This window comes from Pteropus vampyrus, unplaced genomic scaffold (genome assembly GCF_000151845.1).
Source record: "Pteropus vampyrus isolate Shadow unplaced genomic scaffold, Pvam_2.0 Scaffold98, whole genome shotgun sequence".
In the NCBI taxonomy this organism is placed as follows: Eukaryota; Metazoa; Chordata; class Mammalia; order Chiroptera; family Pteropodidae; genus Pteropus; species Pteropus vampyrus.
Window position 1 is genome coordinate 4,594,862 of NW_011888879.1, and position 18,846 is coordinate 4,613,707.

Consider the following 18,846-nt stretch of genomic DNA (forward strand, 5'->3'; position numbering starts at 1 on the left):
TCCAGGAAGTCTCAGATCATGGCTTTATTGAGCTTAGCTGGTCTGAGATTGGTGCTTTAGGAATGGTGGTGCTATTCAGTCACAAACATGCTATATTGCATCTTTGGGGAAAAGTAATTGATCCAAAATTGTATAAATACTATCATCAGTACTATGTACAAGAGACTCTTGACTGTTTGACTGGATTTTAGCGTGACCTTATTACCTGGCAAATTTGAACTTGAAGATTCATTTACTTTTCTTTATCAGTTGTCTCTCCATCCTGTCTTTACCACCATACCTGTGTATGGTGGACTGACCCCTCCACGTTCATTCTAGTCTCCTTCCAATGCACCCTCTCATATAGCAGAGACTGGAAAGTTAAAAGCCACATCTCCCAGACGTCCTAGCAGTGGGGTTTTCATTTTAATTTGTTCCACTAATCAGAAGTACTGGCATGACAGCTGGAAGATCAAGTAAGCAGGAAGATATGCTTCAATGTTTGGCTCTTTCTGCTGGTTGACACCGGGGTGGCAGTGTCTGGTTCTTCTGGGGCAGTTTCCTGATCTTGACAGTTCTTGACCTCCTTCTCATGCTGGCTTTCCGACCTTGGCAGCGGTGGTTTGGTCTCAGAGCCAGCAACTGGCACCTCAGCTTCTCAGTTCAGCTATAGGTCTCCCCATCAAAGAGCAGTCTCTCCCTCAGAGGTCCAGTCAGTGTGTGGCTTTCAAAGTTGTTCTTGAAAGCTCAATCTTGTCAACAAAAGTTCGTTGCCATCAATATAATGTCAACAGGAGACACCAATCTGGGGTACAGAAAAAGGAAAAACTTTATTCAGGTGAACAGTTTGCAAAACAGGGATGCAATGAAGTCTCTGCTGGAAACCAAAAATGTTCTCCACTGAGACAAAGGTTGGCAGGGGGTCGGGGGGGGGATGTTTTATAGATAAAGTTCCTGCCCTGGTCCCCAGTTGGTTCATTTTTATCCAAACGAGGAATCCAAATTTGAAGAGTTTGATTGGTCCAAATAGCACTGTCCTGATTGGTTAGCTTTAGACATTCTGATTGTTGTGGAGATGCTCTGACTGGTCAGTATTGATGCAAATGAGGATATAGCAGTAAAGTTCCCATTGGACAGGGTGGGTCTCAGGCCATTGTTCAAAAGAGGATACCAGGAACTCCTTTATAAGGGTTGACTCAGAAGGCAGGAACACAGTGCAAGAGACAAGGCTCAGTCTGTAGCTTTTCCCTGAAATGCAGCATGTGTGAGGTCTCTGCAGGCAATGGCTGCTAGACTCAGGTTATAAATTTGGGCTCAGTTAACCAAGAGGATATATTCCTTCTCAAGATCCACAACTTGGAGGCTATTTGTTCAGCCTTCTTAATAATTCTGTGAGCCACATGCTGTAACTAATCCCTTTCAGTTTAAACTAGCTAAAGTGGATTCTCTTCTTTGCAACTGAACCCTGACAGATATAACCCTTAACTCTTAACTATTGAGAACAATTCTATGCTGAAGTTGGTTAGGAGATAGGCTTATTTGTTCAATCGGTACACAGACTATGGGCCCGGAACTGTTCTAAAATGTGGGGATGTTGTGATAAACAAAGCAGGTAAGGTCAAGTACTCAGAGAACATTCATTTAAGGGAGAAAGACAGAAATTCTCCATGTAAACAAGATAATGTCAGAGATAAACATAATAAAAAAATTAAATCAGAGTAACATGATAGAGAGTAACTCTGGCAGGCAGGGAGAGTCGTGTTGGATGGAGTGGTCAGGGAAGGCCTGACTGAGGAAGTGATATTTGAGTGGAAACCTGAATAACAAGCTGGAGTCCACCCTGTGATGACTCGTGGGACTTTCCAGGAGAAAGAACTGGAAGAAAAAGGCGAGAAGGTGAGAATGAGCTTGGGTACAAGGGCAGAAGAAAGGCCAGTGTGACTAGAGCTTAAAGTACACAGAAGAACAAGGCAGGAGCCCACTTCATTTATTCACTTGTATTTGTCAAGCATCCTCCCTATGCACTGGGCTCTATTCTGGGTCTTGCATTACAGCAGTGAACAACAGAGACAAAAATTCCTGTTCTCATAGGGTTGCATTCTAGTGGTGGGAAAGACAGGAACAATATACAAATAAATAGGTAAGACACATATTGTATTAGATCAGTGGTCCTCAACCAGAAATGATTTTGCTTCCCAAGAGACGTTTGGCAATGTCTGGAGATAATTTTGGTTGTCAAAACCGGGGAAATAGTATTTAGTGGGTAGAAGCTAGGGATTCAGCTAAACATCCTACCATGCACAGGGCAATCATCCCAAACAAAGAATTATCCCCAAATGTCAACAGTGCCAAGGTCAAGAACTCTGTATTATATGGTGACAAGAGTTATGGAGGAAAAGAGCAGAGAAAGGTGATAAGGGGAGGGCAGGGGAGGGCAGACGGAGGGAGACGAGTAGTTCAGGGAAGAATACAGCAGGAATATGACATCTGCACGAGCAGCTAAGAAAGTCAAGGCAGTGAGCTATGCAGATATCCACGGGAAGAACACCGTAGGACAGGAAACAGCAAATGCAAAGGTCTCAGAAATGAACACGTTTGGCAAGATGCAGGACAGCAAGGACACTGGACACGAATGTGCCAAGGGCAGAGTGAGCAAAATGGGGAGAAGCAGAGATGGAACCGAAAAGGTTACAGGAACCCTGAGCTTCAGTTTGTGCTCTGAGTGGTCAAGAACCAATCACCAACTCATCAGTTAAGGAGCCTTGGGCAGAGCGGTGACGTGATTTCCAACCTCATTTTTTAAAGGGATCCTTCTGGATGCTATTTGGGAAATGACTCATAAGAGAATCAGGGCAGAAAGCTGGGAGACCAACCGGGTGGCATTAAGTAAATGGCGAGAGAGGAGGAGAGATGGTAAGGATGACAACCAAATTTCTGGCATGAACAAGTGGAAGCTCTGAACGGCTGTGCGCAAAGATGCGGGGAAGCAGCTGGGAGGCAGGGGAGATCCGGCACTCGTGTTGGACCTGTTGAGTTCAAGATCCAACCAGAAATCCAAATGGACATGTCGCAGACCATAGACTATGAGTCTGGGGTTTACAAGAGAGGTCTGGGCTGGATATGTATATCTATTGGAATCAACAAATGGACAGTATCTAAAGCCACAGGTATAAAAAAAAAAATCACGCAAGTGAGTGTGGAGAGAAGTCTGAGGCCTAGAGAGCTGATCCGGGCCCAGGTTATAAAGAATATTTATCAAACTGCTAGAAATATATGGTCAATTATTTTGCGACAAGAGACAAATTATAATTATAAATCAGAATCCTGCTTGTAAAAAAGTGTGACTGCTATTTAAACTTCATATGCTCATATTTCAAATTAATGGTCAATGGAGGATAATTATTACTATAAATTCTTTAGGGAAAGGCTAAACGCAAGATACTTAAAGGAACGGTATCGTGGAATACTAGGATTGTTTAGAGAATTCCATAACTGGACCACAAAAATCATCTCATCTGCATTCGAAATATCAGAGATGACAAAACTGAGGCCCCACACGGCTAGGTCATAGACTAATGAAACTTGAGGATGTGGTTTACCCAAAGTCACATGGCTAATTAGGGGCATGACCAGAATTGGAAGCTTAATCTCCTATTTCTTATTCTGATGCTCTTCCCAGTTTATCATGCTGAGCAGTCAACACAAAAACAGAAGAAACTCTTCTGATATAATAATCCCAACTGGGGGAGGAGTTTCATTTGTTGACAAATATTGGATATTCACAAAAATCATCCTATAGACAACAGCATAAAGCTCCTCTGTATCTGTAGAAGAATAAGAATCCATCCTGTGCACTGAACTCAAAGATGAAAAACGAACCCTGTTTTGAGAAGGGAAAATAAGTCCTCCGGCAACTGTCCTTGTTGCTGTAGCAGCTAAGAGGAAGGCAAGGAAGTGAGTCAAGATGGGGATGTAAGTTACTTAGCCCAAGATTTTGTTTTCATCCTGTAATAAACAAGCCAGCATTGAGAGAGCTGCTGCTTATCCCTAATGGGTCCCATGGACGCTGTTGGTGCCTCAGGAACAGAAGGGAATGTGATTCCGTGTTTTGCTGACCTGGAAGGGATGAGAACTAGTCTCATTTTCATCCTTGTCTCAAAGCACACTCACAAATATACACATTTATTTCTGTGGAATGAAGAAAGGTGGTGAGGATCGCTGTGGCTCCACCATACACACAGGAACGGAAACATCAGAAGGGGAAATGAGCTGGCCCAGTCATCCTGTGAGTCAGTGGTGGCAGAGGCAGTATTCTATCCTGAGGCTTAGCCACTGACCATATTCTTCTTCTGTGCCTGGTAAGCAAACCCAGAGCGACAGAGCAGATTCTGGTTTTGACTAGCCCACGATAGAGGGAGATGAACAAGAGAGCTTACATTTAGGCAGTGAGTAACCGAGATGGTACGTCCAGAAAATGCAAAGCGAATAACCTCAGGCTTCCAACCTCTGACATTCAAGTATGCCTAGTTCCTCCCTCTTAGACGGCATTTGAATACTACCGGATGAAATCTGGGTTGCTTGCCTTTTCGTTCATTCCTTTTTTTGAAATTTCTGAATAAAAATACCTTTAAAAATGTCTCCTTAGGATATTTTTTTCACAATGGATATAATTTAAGGTTGCTTGCTGGAACTCTATTTATTTCCTTTCTGCTATTCAGCTTCAGATTATTCTGGAAACAGGAAATATGGTTTAGTAGGAACCTTCTGTTGAAAAAGAGAACTACTAACATTATCTTCGAAAAAAATTAAATGGTGCAATAATCTACATTCCCAAAGCAAGTCCTTTAATGGAAAGCTCCCCACGGTTGCCTTCTGGAAAATAGGATCCTCAAGCAAGTAACATGACTCTTACTGAATTATTTTCTCACATGATAGAACTTCGCTTATTTTCTAGGCCATTCTTGGCAAAGTCTTTCCAAATTCTTCTCACACCTGAACGCTAAGCCCACATACTACCTCTTCCCTGAAACATCTTTAATCACTTGTCCCAGGCAAAGTGTGTGTGTGTGTGTGTGTGTGTGTGTGTGTGTGTGTTTTGTCTAAATTCCTCCACTAGACCAAAATGTCCTTAAAGCCAGGGCTCTATTCTATATTATTCATTCTATACTCTCCCTATATATCTAACATTGTACTGTTGTATTAAAATAAAGAAATCTCATATAATAATAGCTGGAAGGAAAAAGTTACTTAGCTACCACGCTGAAGCGGATGTTCCTAGAAGATTATAGATATGCGTGGGGCATATGCAAATATGCCTAAAAAGACTACTACCTGAATTGGTATTTAAGTGTATTCTATGCCATCGAAGGTGTTCAAGCAGAAAGTGGATAACAGCTCTTAAGAGATGCTATAGAGGAGTTTATACAGCAGCTAGGGAGGTAGATCAGATGACTTCTAAAGCCCTTTCCAACTCTAAATTCAAAATGATTTTTTAGAAAGTTTTTCCTGAGCTGAATAATCTCGTTTCACTACTGCCTCCATGGCTCCATGGACGCTACCACTCCATCGGACAATTCTAGAAGCTTTTCCAAACAGCCTGATTAAAACACCCCAGCTTCCAGCTTTTAAGGAATTTATCAGAGAAGACTTCTAACTTTCCTGCGATCCCATCCTCACTTTACCTGGTCATGACAGAGGCCCATGTTTCAGGAATTGCACAAAGTAGCTGGAACCTGGACTCTCTCTCAACCCCAGATTCAGAAGTTCAAGTGTATGTGCCAGTTCTGTATTCACTTCTTCCATGTGTTTGATGTGTCCAAGCATAAGGAAATATAAGCAAATCCAGTAGAGAGTCTGAGCATGATTATTTATCATTGCTGCCCTTTCTCCTAAATCTTATCAGTAGAGAATATTGCATGGACTGTTGGCTATTTCCATTCTTTCTCAATAATTTTAGGTGCCCGAGTAATGGCGCAGAGGAAAAAAAGTGTCAGAAAAGTTGAAAACATGCCCCTTGAATATGCTACACTTCCTGGTTGTTGAAGTTCCTTAAATAGCATCATCGCTCTCTGAAACACATGCACAAAACACTACTTACTAAAGAGGACTAGGCCAGCACTATGGAGTAGGGTGCTAATGGTGGTGATATTTCAGACATCGGTGGGATTTGCGGACTAAGTTAGGAAGTGTTTCATTATTTGTCTGTCTGTCTGTCTGTCTGTCTGTCTGTCTGTCGGTCTGTCTGTATCCATCTATCTATCTATCCATCCATCCATCCATCCATCCATCCATCCATCTATCTACCAACCACAGCACATATCACAGTAATGCTAGTCCTTTTGTGTTGTATATGCGGATTTATATAGAGCAAACAGTTGAAGGAATAAAAATGATCAGGACTCAAACAGCGATATGAAAGAAAGAATGAAAAAGCAAAGAATATCATGACAGAAATTCCTTTTGCACCAATCTACTCCACGGTATGTCTTTTTGTGAGATTAATATGATCTTCCCCAGCTACAGATTATTCTTATCAATATAAGAATAAACATCTATGTATTACATTATAAAGTATAATAATCACAAATTACTTCAAGTAATTTCAGCTAATTGCAAAACAAGTTCTCCATTTAAAAATTTTCTGTGGTGTTTTCAAGAGCTTCCTTGACATCATTGGGAAAATATGATCCGTCTGGGTACCTGTAGAAGCAGTTACCGTGTAGAACAATCCAATCACCTCCGATGGTAAAGAGCCCAACAAATGAGGGCAAAACTACTACTGCTTCAGCTTCTAAGAAGACTTCTTCCATGATATCATTGTCAGATGGAAGAAGACATTGTTCGTTGCTTATATATGAATGTGCTGAAAATTTACATCCTAATAGGGTTGTAAAGAATCTAGCAAAAAGGCTCAAACCCATTACAAGAATTAAACATAAATATCTATGTCTATCTGCCTATCATCCATCTATCCATCCATCCATCCATCCATCCATCCATCTATATTACATATATATGTATTTTTTCAAACCTTTTCTGATTTTCTTGGAAATATCAAATTTAGGCTTCTGTAGCCTATCACATGCTGGCTATTTATTGAATTGCTGTTAGGTTGAATTAAATCAAATATCCATCAAATCTGGTTAATCAAACACTAATGAGTCACTCTTATGATGACCAAAAAAGAAAGATCTGAGGCATCTCATCTCAGTTGCTGTAAGTTGGGTGTATTTAAACTGGGACAAGTGATCAGAATTAGCTGAGTTACAATAATTTGTTGAGAGGCTATAAAGGAGGAATCATATCCCTTCATTTTCCTGCTGAAAAGTCACCAGGGCATGGAAAAATCCCAAACTCAGCACCTCTGCTTTCTTTAACCGGTCCTGCTGGCGTCCTGGCAGACCAATTTGGAAACCATGATTAATCCCCCGGTAAACAGAAAATAGGCTCTGGAGCCCTGAGAAGCCGAACCTGAGTCACTCCCTGGAGGCTCAATCCTTGGCCAACCTAACTCCACCTTCTCCTCCAGGAGCCAGCTCACTTGCCTGGTGATTTACAGCAAACAGAAAGGTCTTTCCATGGTGACAGAGTTGCCCAATGAAGCAGAGACAGAAATGTCGCTGTAAGTGATTGACCACAAGCTGGTGTGACCCAGATATATGCCGGGGTCGTCACGTCCTATGCTTCAACTGAAATTGGCTGGACCCTCATCCCACCTGAAATGGAAAACTCAATATCCTTCCCATTTCTCCAGGAACTGGGGGGGAAGGAGGACAATGTACCTAGATTTCTCTTTGTCACCAATGGCTTCAACTTATTTTGGTCTGTGATTGTCTTGCTATTGCATGAGTGACCACTGCTGTTGTCCCATGCTGGACGTGGGCCCGCTTCCTTCACATACACACCTCACTTTAGGTACTTCCCCAAAACACCTCTGACTCAAGGCTTTGGGTGTAACTAACTTTTACGGAAAATTCAAGGCCATGAACAAGATTTACATGAAAGCACCAAAAACAATTTACAAGTAAAAATTAAATATCCTTGTTCTTAAAAGCTCTTTGGGTACCCTGGCCCCAGAACTTTCCTTACTAGTTATCCTCTTTCCTCGGGCTCTGGCCTCCTTCTCTACTTTGTCCCCTCCTCTCTTTCTTCAGCTAACCCCTCTCCCGAATTCCTGTCACTTCATTATATAAATGTTACTTTGCTTTCTCTGTCTCCTTGCAGACGGTGTCCTCACTGTGCATTCTTAAAATATTTTCCTAAACAAAGACACCTGTTTTCCTAAAAGGAACGTTATGGCCAGGTGTTCAAATACATTTACACACACCTACGTATGGGTGAGCATACACACACACACACTCTCTCTCTCTCTCTCTCTCTCTCTCTCTCTCTCTCCTGAAAACACAGAGATGCAATATTCTAGGAGCTGAGTCCACGGGACTAGAACAGAACAATTCGACAGAATTAAGAGGATTTTTAAACACTGAATTTAATTTTTACACATCAGTACTGCTCTTCCCTCACTTTTCTAGGGTGCAGTGTTCAGTGGACTATTACAGATTCTTGGCTGCCGAGAACTCTGGGGCCAGCTGGGTACCGAGAAGTCCAGCTCCTATTACCACACACACCGTGCTCCTGGCAGCTCAGGTTGTCTTTCTCCTGGTATTGCTTTTTTCCCAGAACGTATTGATTCAGCCTCTACACTTTTGCTCATTCTTTCCACCCCGTCTCCACACAGACCCTGCTGCCTCCTGGAATGCTTTTCCGCCTTTCACCTCTCTGAATCAGATCTATTCTTTGAGGTTTTTCTGCGTGAAGTCTCCCAGATCGTGGCATTTGATTTTCTCCTTTGTCTTACTTATCGTTTCATTTACATAGGCAATTCCTCCTGAAATTGTGACAAATTCTCTGAAGGCAAGGACTCCGTCCAGCCCTTCCTTTGCATTCCCCACATTAACTAGCACAGTTCTAGACATGCCTGTTGATTAAACAGATCACAGGACCTCAGAACCAGAGTGTAACTCACCATAGCATAATTAACCACAAACATGAGTACACCTCATTGAGGGCCGCTAAGGAAACCTGGATCTCTAGCGTCATATGGAAGATCTTGGCAGTTACTAATCTCGAATCCATTGTTTACCTTTTTGTGACCTTCAGCCAGTCAGTTAACATTTTTGAGCATCAGTTTTTAGCTCTATAAAATAAGAAAGAGAAAAGCACTTGCTCTGTTCAATTTGCATAGTAGTTACAAGGATTAAATGGATGGATATAAATATGTGAAATCTGAGAAGCACTGTGCACAAGACAGATTATTAAAAATATTAAGATGTTCCAGATATCTTAAAAAGAGATTGAATATGTTATCAAGTAGGATAGGTCATAGAAAGTCTTCTCGTATTTATTATGGAGTATTTTTCCATAAAATAAATGCCACTATTTTTTTCTGAGAACATTTACTTATCCACAAAGGAAGATTTATTCCAGTTCTCTTACTTATAAACAAGATGTTTCCTGGTTTTTCTCTTCTACCCAACAAAATTTGTTTCATTTCCTGCATAATTAGCTATCACAGAAAGATCAGCGTATATAAAGACCATGTTTGCTGCTAACATAGCAATTAAAAATCCAGTTATATAAAAAGGATGACGTGACTTACTACCTTTTTGGCTTGCTTCTACACTGTATAAAAAGTTAGGCTCAATGGCCTTGGTTTAATTATTTTCTTTATTTAACTTTTGATTTAATTTTTGCAATTCTGCAGATTTCTTCAATGTCCTTGATATTCTGGAATATTACAAAGACAAAACTTCAAATCATAAAAATTAACTCGACATATAAAAATACGCAGATCACTGTTTTATAAATTCTACCTGTATTTACATATTATCTCTCTAAAATGATCTAGATACTAAACAATCATTTTTACAGTATCTAGTAATTACATGAAGTTGATGATTTTTAAATCCACTTTAGAGGTAAGGAGATTGAGGGAAAAAAAAGCAATCAGGTTACAGATGAGTTGATTACAGACTGTAAGTCTAGTACTATATATATTTATATATATGTACATTTCTAACATCCATTTCTTTCCTAATAGCACCCATATTTTCTTTGGGGGAAAAGAAATCTCCTGAACAGTGCTCAGTCCTATAAATCTAGATTCATGGCCCCCACAGAAGCTGAAAAGACCAGACCCTTCCTGGCCTCCGACTCACCCCAGCCAAAGAGCAGGCACATGAGGAATCGTCAGGCAGGTGCCTGCCCCGCACTGGGGCTTTTGAAACTGGAGAGAGATACAAAGAACCCAGCAATGGTTTCTGAGCCCCTAACGTTCCAACCCATTGCCAAGCCTGTTCTCCGATACCCTATCAGTTCTGAGCACACCGTCAACACCACCAAGTGCTTTGCACCAATAAATATTTTTTAGCTTCAATTGTCCAGATTTTTTGTTAGCAGCAGCCAAAGGACTCTCAGCGCCATATTATCTCTCACCCCTGTATGACCTAACCTCTCTCTACCTAGTGAATAATCTGTGTTAAAAACCTAAATTAATGAAGAAAATACATATAAAATCATGTTTAAAAGTTTTACAGGGTATAAACATTTTTGTCGTTGTTGTGGACTATAACTCAAGAATTACGTATATGCATTTTTAGGTTTCTTCCTTTTAAGATACAAATATTTTTTATCTGAAACTTTAAACATATACTTTAAAACTTAGGTAATTGTTTAATATCTCTGAGTTTCTTCATTTTGATGGACTAATTTACATCTTGTGAATCAAATCTGTGTTCTTTAAAAATATTAATAAATACGATGATACAGACTGTCTCATATTTTATCTTTTCCATACAAGGAACTATAAACTAAGTTGGGAGCCAATTTAGTTGTTAAAACCAGTAATTCAGCACTACTAATGGACAGAATTATTTGCCTTTTACACACCAGCCAAGAAGCAACCACTGGTTGCCAAGCAACAGCTTTCCTCTCAAGAACCAGAAATAGAATATATAGAAGGCCAATTTTTAAAATATAATATACATATATATGAAGTTAAAGAAAGACCCAGCCCCATAGTTTGGCTGTTCGCCCAGAATGCTTGTCACGAATATTGAATTTATAATGACAGTGTGTGAAGTCCAAATATATTCGATCCATCAATTCTTCAGTAACTATATCACCTGTATTTTCTTACAGTATTGTCCTCACTACTGAAAAACCATGAAGTAATATAGAAACCAGACTTTTGAAGCAAATTTCCTTAGGAAAACTATTTGTAAACTGTACACTTAGGTTTTGTTGAACCAAGTCACTGCTACATTAACACCCCTGTAGCAATACTGCTCTTAGTTAAAACTGCACATTTAATGCTCTGGGAGGATATACTCCAAGTACTTAACAGTGACTACCATAGAGAAATGACCATTTGCCTTTTCCCCCGCATATTCCTCACAACGAAAATAAGTGTTGATAGCAGTTGCTGGGCTTTTATGAAGTGCCACACACACTGTTCTAAGCTCATTATATGCATTAATTCACATGAATATTCTCCATTTGGTAGACGGAGAAAGAAGCTTAGAGAAGTTATGTAACCTGCTTGAGGTCATGCATTTTGAAAGCAGCGGAGAGCCAGGCTTCGAATGCAGGCAGTGGGTTCACGATTCTATGATTTCTAAGGTGCTTTCTGTATTGCCCGAATACTTTTTAAAAAAATTATACTGTCTTAGGACACACAGAATAATAACTATATCTGGGTGCTCAGTTCATTAGCAGTTTTTCACCATGAGCTTTAATCCGTTTTCCTTCAGTAGGAGTTAAAAGCACAACAGAAATCTAACGAGTAAATGAGAATCAATACGTGAGCTTATTTTAGTCAACGGAGAATGGAATGGTGCCAATTCAACCGAACCTGTGGCCACATGCTGCGTTTACTCAAAACACATCGTGTACTTACAGAAGTTTCTAAGGAATTGCCATAAAGAAATACCACTTCAGAGAATTGATTTCCTTCTTAAAAGTGTATTTAGTGAATTTTTTTAAAAAAGATTGATTTAGTATACCAAAACAAAAAGTAAGAATAAAAGGCAAATTATTTTCATTTAGATTTCTTGATAACAAATATCCTTTTGAAGTAATTTTGCCCTCTTGTTCTGTCTTTAAATTTCTAAAATGGTATTTATTGATAAAAAAAAAAGCCATGTTCTGGTGTGGTAGTTTCAATTCTTCCTCAGTTTTGAGCTCATTGTAGAAAAGGTGAGTATTTACAAGCAATATAAACAGAAACTATTTTCTCCTCAATCATTTCTACCCAACGAGGTACAAGGTATTCAAAGTAAAGAAAAAATATAAACCAGACCAGAAAAGGACCTCTGAAAACTGAGCTGAATAAAATTGGGTTAGGAAAGACAGAAGCCCCCAAACTCATTGGTTGAGCTCTTTGTTGAAACTTTTACTCATTCATTCATTCATTCATTCTGTGTGAGGAAACTACACTGGATCTTAGAGACTCAGAAATGAAATGCACACACCTAATGTTCACATTCAAGCAGAGGAAGCAGGTGCATAAAGCTGAAATCATAACTTCATGTGAAAGTGCCGTGATGAAGGTGGGAAGGGGGCGGTGGGGACCAGTGGGACTGACCACCTCAGGATGGGAGGCAGAAATGCTGCTACGAAAGGGTATCAAACGAGAGCAAGGCCTTGAAGCACAAGTAGGAATTTGCCATTTGAAAGAAAAGAAGTTGGAGCTCTTAGTTAGAGTTCATAGAATTCGCAAAGTCCCAGTGAGATAAAAGGCCACATGAGGACGGAGAGAGCTCCTGTACCGCAGATTAGGCCAGGGAGATGGGAGTGGGCCACGTGGTTAAGGACTTTATTTACTACAGTAGAGAACTTGGACTTTATTCTAAGGGCAACCAAGATCTGACAGAGGTGCTCAAAAACAATGAAGCGTGTTATAAATGTGAATGTAATAAACCACGGAGATATAAAAATTAAAACATGAATCCATGAATACCTGTGCTAATTTCCTCAACTCTCAAAGCAAGGAGTCAATAAGAACATCTAAAAATCAGTTGGAAAATAGAGGCCATCTTTATGATCCAGGCATTATAAGGCAACCACTAGAACTGAATATAATATCAGAGACAAAAACTATCAGGAGGTGAAAAACAGCAATTTAAGTATAAGTTTCAAGAGAATCCTTCCCATCCTTTACAGCAAGGAGCTAGCCTAGAATTGATAAATCGAGAATTAGAAATTAGCGGCAGAACCTAAAATAAAATAGTTGCCTCTGAAAAAGAAGACTTGGTTAGAAAATACTTTCTGTCGGTTTTGATACCTAGAAGTTCCTAAATTTGGTGCAAAGGGGGCGTAGGTGTGCTTTCTCTTTCATCGCCTTCTCTAGTTGGGTATTTATTACTGCATTACTTTTATGATTCGGCCTCTTACCTCCTCTCTTAGGAGAAAGTCTCCAAAGGGATGTTTACTGCTCTTCTAGGTTCAGTCAGGCTCCACTTATATATAATGAGGAAAATAGTCTTGAGCCCATGCACTAATGGTAAATATAGACTCCTACAGACTTCGATGAGCTTAAAATAATCAGTACTAGTGTTGCTTCCCTACTTTAGACACAGAAAATCTAAGAAACGAGAAATTCAAAGCCTTTACTCATAAATTGAGAAAAGACCATTAGTCATACCATAGGTGCTAAATTAACAACTTAATTGTTTTCTATTTCCTGTTATTCTTGCGTATTAGGGAAAGTTCAAGCCTTATAAAAACTGTCTTGATGACTTAAAATAAAAAAAAAGTCACAAGGATTTTAACTTTCCCTTGGAAATATCTTTGTGATGAAATTCAAACTAATTTTTTAAATCACATTTGAAAAAAACAATAACCTTCTAGACGATTTTGCTAAAAAGAAAAGATCCCTAAAAAGCAAAAAGTTTATGTCATTACTAGTTAGACAAAAATAATGGAATCGATTACACTATATGCAAAAATAATTTTTAAATATTTCTCATGGTAGGATCATCTACACAAAACACCAAGGCATAACCAATAAGCCTTTCCTCTTTTCATGCAAAAATATATACATATAATCACATATGTAATATGTAATTAATACATAATATATATAGTACCATATTCTGTAATTCTCAAGTGTGTTAGGAGCTGACTCTGTCTGACCTGGGTTAGAAGCTCAACTCTGACACTAACTGGGTGACCTTGGACAAGTCATTTGATCAAGTCTTGGTTTCACAGGGTCGTGGTGGGGACGACCCAGAAGAATGGATATAAAGTGCTTAGCACAGTAGATGGCACAATGCTAGCTATTATTCTATGTAACACTTTACTTATTCGTTTTAACAGAAATGTTTTATATTTTACAAAACACCTTTTAACACAAATGTCCCAGGCTGGCAGTTAACTTTTAATAAGTGAAAACTCAGAATTTTGTTAGTTAAGGTGCTATGGATCCAACAAAGCACATCTAACAGAGAAAATCTAGAACCCATGAGGCAGGTTATGACGTCACCACCTCGCTGGTGGCATGATGTGTTCACTGGGGCCATTTCCTCTGGAGGTGAACCTCTTCCAAAGGACACCTTTTCAATGAGCAGCTGTGTTCTCACCAGCAAGAAATGATCTGGCTATCGTCTACTGGAGTGAGAACAGTGATTTATGTGATAAGGGTAACTTCTGGGAAGCACGTTATAAATCCAAATACCCACAGGATTTTCCTTTGATGGCTTTATCCCATCGTGCTGACAAGTCCAGGGTCAGGCAGCCTTCTCTGGGCAGGAGATGGAGGTGGTGGGGCAAATGAGGTATTGAAAATATGTACATATGCAGAGAAGATACAGAACTGCAAAGCCGAAAATATTATCTGGCCCTTTACAGAAAAAGTTTGCTGACTCCTGTTATAGAGTCTAAACACTAAACTTAGAACCTCTGCCTTAAGGACTTCAAACTCTATAAGCAATCAAATAAAAACATTGGTTTCTACATAACTAATGATAGGACCATGTTCTTCTGGTCATGGTTCTGGGATATTGAATAGAAAAGGACATTTTCCTTCTTGTGTCTATTTGCCTGAATTATTACAGATGAAGTCATTCAAAATTAAACAATTGGTTTATTAGATGAACAGAGTAGGAACAGAAACTTTCCTGAAAACCAACAGCCCAGCAATAATAATACCCCCAAGCTAGGAAAACAACTCAAAAGCTCTGAAAACCAAAATTTTCCATGCTTTTGGCATCATTTTTGGAAAGCCTTGAAGGGAACTGAGGTGGGAAATTTATTACCTTTATCCCACCCCATGTAACTATTGATACTTTTTCTCTGCAGAAGTGTCAAGATGGCTGATTATGGGACACTGCCCCAGGCTCTGTGAGTCTGTAATTAATGAGCACATTCTACCTTAGGAAACCTGGTGGGAGGTGGGCCAGGTGGGGTGGAGTGTGATGGGGTGGGAGCAGAGATCTAAATCCTGAACCCAGTTGGTTCTGAAGGTTTTCAATAAGGAACTGTGGACCTATATTCCATTTGATTATGATTACAGCAAAAGGGGGTGCCACCACTTTGAAATCATCAAGATTCTTTTTCTACAATGCTCCCACATACTACGCCCCTCCAATTTTTTAGTCAACAGTATAAGCCTAATATTTGTTCCAGCAAACAAGTGAAACAATGTACTAAAATATTTTTCTTTTAATGATTCTGTAGAGTAGTAACATTCAAGTTACAAACACTATAAATCCAAGAATTCTTAAAGCAACACATACCATTCTCCGTTCATTGTTACCATTCCCAATTTAAATGAATTTAATTTAAAAAATTAATTTTGAGATTCTACAATGTGCCAGGCACTAAGGTGGGTACGACAGTGAAAAGAACAAGCATCTTCTCCCGTAAGAAAATAATGATTTGAAAGCAAATATATGAGATTTATCTATTGACTCATTCATTTATTCAAATAAATTTATCGAGCACATATCACAAACCAAGTACTTACTATTCCAGGTGCTGGGAATTCAGGAGTAAAAAAATATCCTATTAACATAAAGCTTACATCTCAGTGGAGGGAGATAGATAATAAGCAAAATAAGTAAGTAAAATAAATATACAGCAGAGAAGAAACTAGGAGGTGCCAAAGTGGGGATGCAACTTTAAATAGGGTGGTGAGAGAAGACCTCACGGACAAGACGACACTTGTGAAAACTGGCAGGAACGAGAGAATGCCAGAAGTGTCGAGATGGCTGATAAATATCTCGACATGGGGATGGGAGGTGTTCCAGGAAGAGAGAATAGCAAGTACCAAGGTCCTGAGGTAGGAGGGTACCTGGCAAACCTGGAGGAATAGGAAGCAGGCCAGTGTGGGTGGCTGGAGCAGAGTAAATTTGGGGTCATGGGAAGGGCCGTGGGAAGTAAGGGCAAAGAGGTAGGGAGGGAGACCGTGCAGGACGATGCAGGTCACTGTAAGGACCTTGGATTTTATTCTGAATGAAATAAGGAGCCTCTGTAGGCTTTTGAGGAGTTGAGGGACTGACCAGTATTTTAAAAGGTTCTTTCTGCAATAAAAGTATTAGGTGTGGAAGGCCATCCAGTAAAGGCTAGGAAGTCAGTGAAAGCCACACTGAAGAAATGGCGTTTAGGCCTACAGGATTTGTTTACTGTGGGGAGTTAGCTCTAGAGGAAAGGGAGGTGCTCTTTCCAGACAAGAGGACTAGCTGAGGGAGGGGAGAACACAGCAGGCTGAAGCCTTTAAGGCCACACTAAGCATACCGCACTTTACCCTAAGGCTAATGCGTGGGAAACTGTTGACCGGTTTTAAGGAAGGGACCTGCCTTGATATGCTCAAGGTTTTACAATGACCTTCCGATTGTTTTTTTTTTTGTAAAATGGATTAGGCAGTGTTTTTTTTTTATACTGCAGGTCCTAAGTCCTCAATTTAGGGGGTCATCAAATAGCTTTTTTTTAAAAAAAGAATAAAATAGAAAACATCAGAATGCCCATGGGTTGTAAGTATAGTTGCAGGAAACTTCTGTTTCTCTACATACATATACTCATGTGTGCGTGCGTGTCACTGTTCAAAGTTTAAAAGTCACATAATAAGAGGGAAGGGCATATAAAAGAAAGAGCACTAGGGGAATGTGCTATAATCTTAAGGGTATCGCTGGTTGCTGAGGCTCGAATAGGGAGAGAAACAAAAAGGCTGGTGAGAAGTCTCAGAGACCCGCCTAATGGATGTGGGGGCAAAGGGAACGTCCAGGGCGGTTCAGGAACAGCGTGGATGGTGGTAACATCGCTGAGAACATGGGAGGAAAGGCAATCAGACTTCCATGTGTTGCCTGCAAGACATCGTAATGCAGATATTCAGTTTAGAGAGAACGAGGAGGCTGGTTTCTGTGATGGGGACATGGTCAGCACTGTTGGTAAAAGGAATTTTTAAAAGGTTTCATGACGAGTCATTTTATCATATGTTAGAGTCATCCTATGTAATGTTTTAGGGCAAAATATACTAAGTATTTTTTTATACAAAAAAAAAAATGTCCTTTGTTTATCTCGAATGTACACTTCACAGGGCATTCAGTATTTTATCTGGCAATTATAGTCAGGGTTCAAGTCCCCTGAGAACAGAGACGGATCCACCAGTGAGGATCGATGACAACAATCCAGGTAAAAGGCAAGGAAGCCCTAAAATTAATTAGTGTTTCACAAAGGAGTCTTTGCTTGACTAGTAAAAATACAAATTATAAAATGTAAAATTGAATTAATTATAAGCATAATGATATCCTATGTAGATCTTACTCCTTCAGGGTCAAGATGAGAACCTGTGGCTCAGATTCATGATGGGCCCGTCTGTCCCAGATGGCTCAGCTGGGGGCTGCGGTATCTCTGAGCACACACATCCTAGAGAGGGAGTCGAGCGCTAGCACCCAGGTGGGCTGTCTGTCCTAAAGGGACTTAACTGTGGGAGGAAAGTTCTGCTTGCATTTTCACTTCAATAAAGCTCTTTTACAGTGTTGAACTTATGAAAACCAAACATGAAAGGCCCTATTGTTGATATAGAGGTCCTTCAGAAAAAAAAATTAAAAACACACACATTTTCAGTATAGACCCACAGTTTGAGTATCTTGGCTTGAAAAAGAAGCTGATGAAAAACAAAATAAAAATAAATCCAACTCATCAAAACTCTTTCAAAGTACATAATATTTTTTTCTTCTAGGGTAGCTGTGCTCCTAGTGCCCTGATGTTTCTCACACTGTACACTATACACTGAATTTCTTGGCCTTGATCTACCAGCAAACTCAGAAGACCCCACTGTCCCAGGGCTCTGACTCCAGAGGGCTCCCAGTAAGGGAAGGAGCGAGCAATTGTATACACACATACACATTCTCAAAGACTGGCAGACCTCACCCTGACAGCTGCTTGGTGTTTTGCAGACCCAAGTTATATAATGGCAAAGGAATTTTTAAAAACTTGTAAAGAGATGTGTAATAGAAATATGACTAAAGAGATATGAGTGACATCTGCCAGTTAACCATATTACGTTTATAACACCCAGATTCAAACATAACTTTCATGAGGGCAGTAATGCTAGTCTGTGCTGTTTGTCAATATGATTTGAAAAAAAAAGGGGGGGCAAAATGAAGAGTCCGCAACAGCCAATCATGTTCGAGAAGATGCTCAAACTATTCGAAGCTTTTCATTTTTAAGCTTGTCAAAAGCAACTCAGTATCCAAAAGCAGACATTTCGATTCTTTCATTCATTCAATAAACATTAACCGAGGACCAATAAATCGCCAGACACTGTGCTGGGCTCCTGCTTCAAGAACAGAAAAGGGCATTCCTGGG

General features: G+C 39.8%; 1 protein-coding gene across 3 annotated transcripts in view; it reads right to left on the reverse strand.

Annotated features, from left to right (window-relative positions):
* Nucleotides 1-18,846, reverse strand: part of SWT1 (SWT1, RNA endoribonuclease homolog) — a 138,037-nt gene continuing 119,191 nt past the window's right edge. For 2 of the 3 annotated variants that reach the window (XR_002781407.1, XM_023533239.1), the window contains one exon: nucleotides 1-784. Coding sequence is in view for 1 of the 3 variants with exons in the window: in XM_023533239.1 (XP_023389007.1) it covers nucleotides 736-784 (49 nt within the window). In the remaining 2 variants the exon portion in view is untranslated. Of the gene's footprint in view, nucleotides 785-15,935; nucleotides 17,340-18,846 lie in introns of those variants that run through there. The other variant, XR_002781408.1, reaches the window with a different exon arrangement.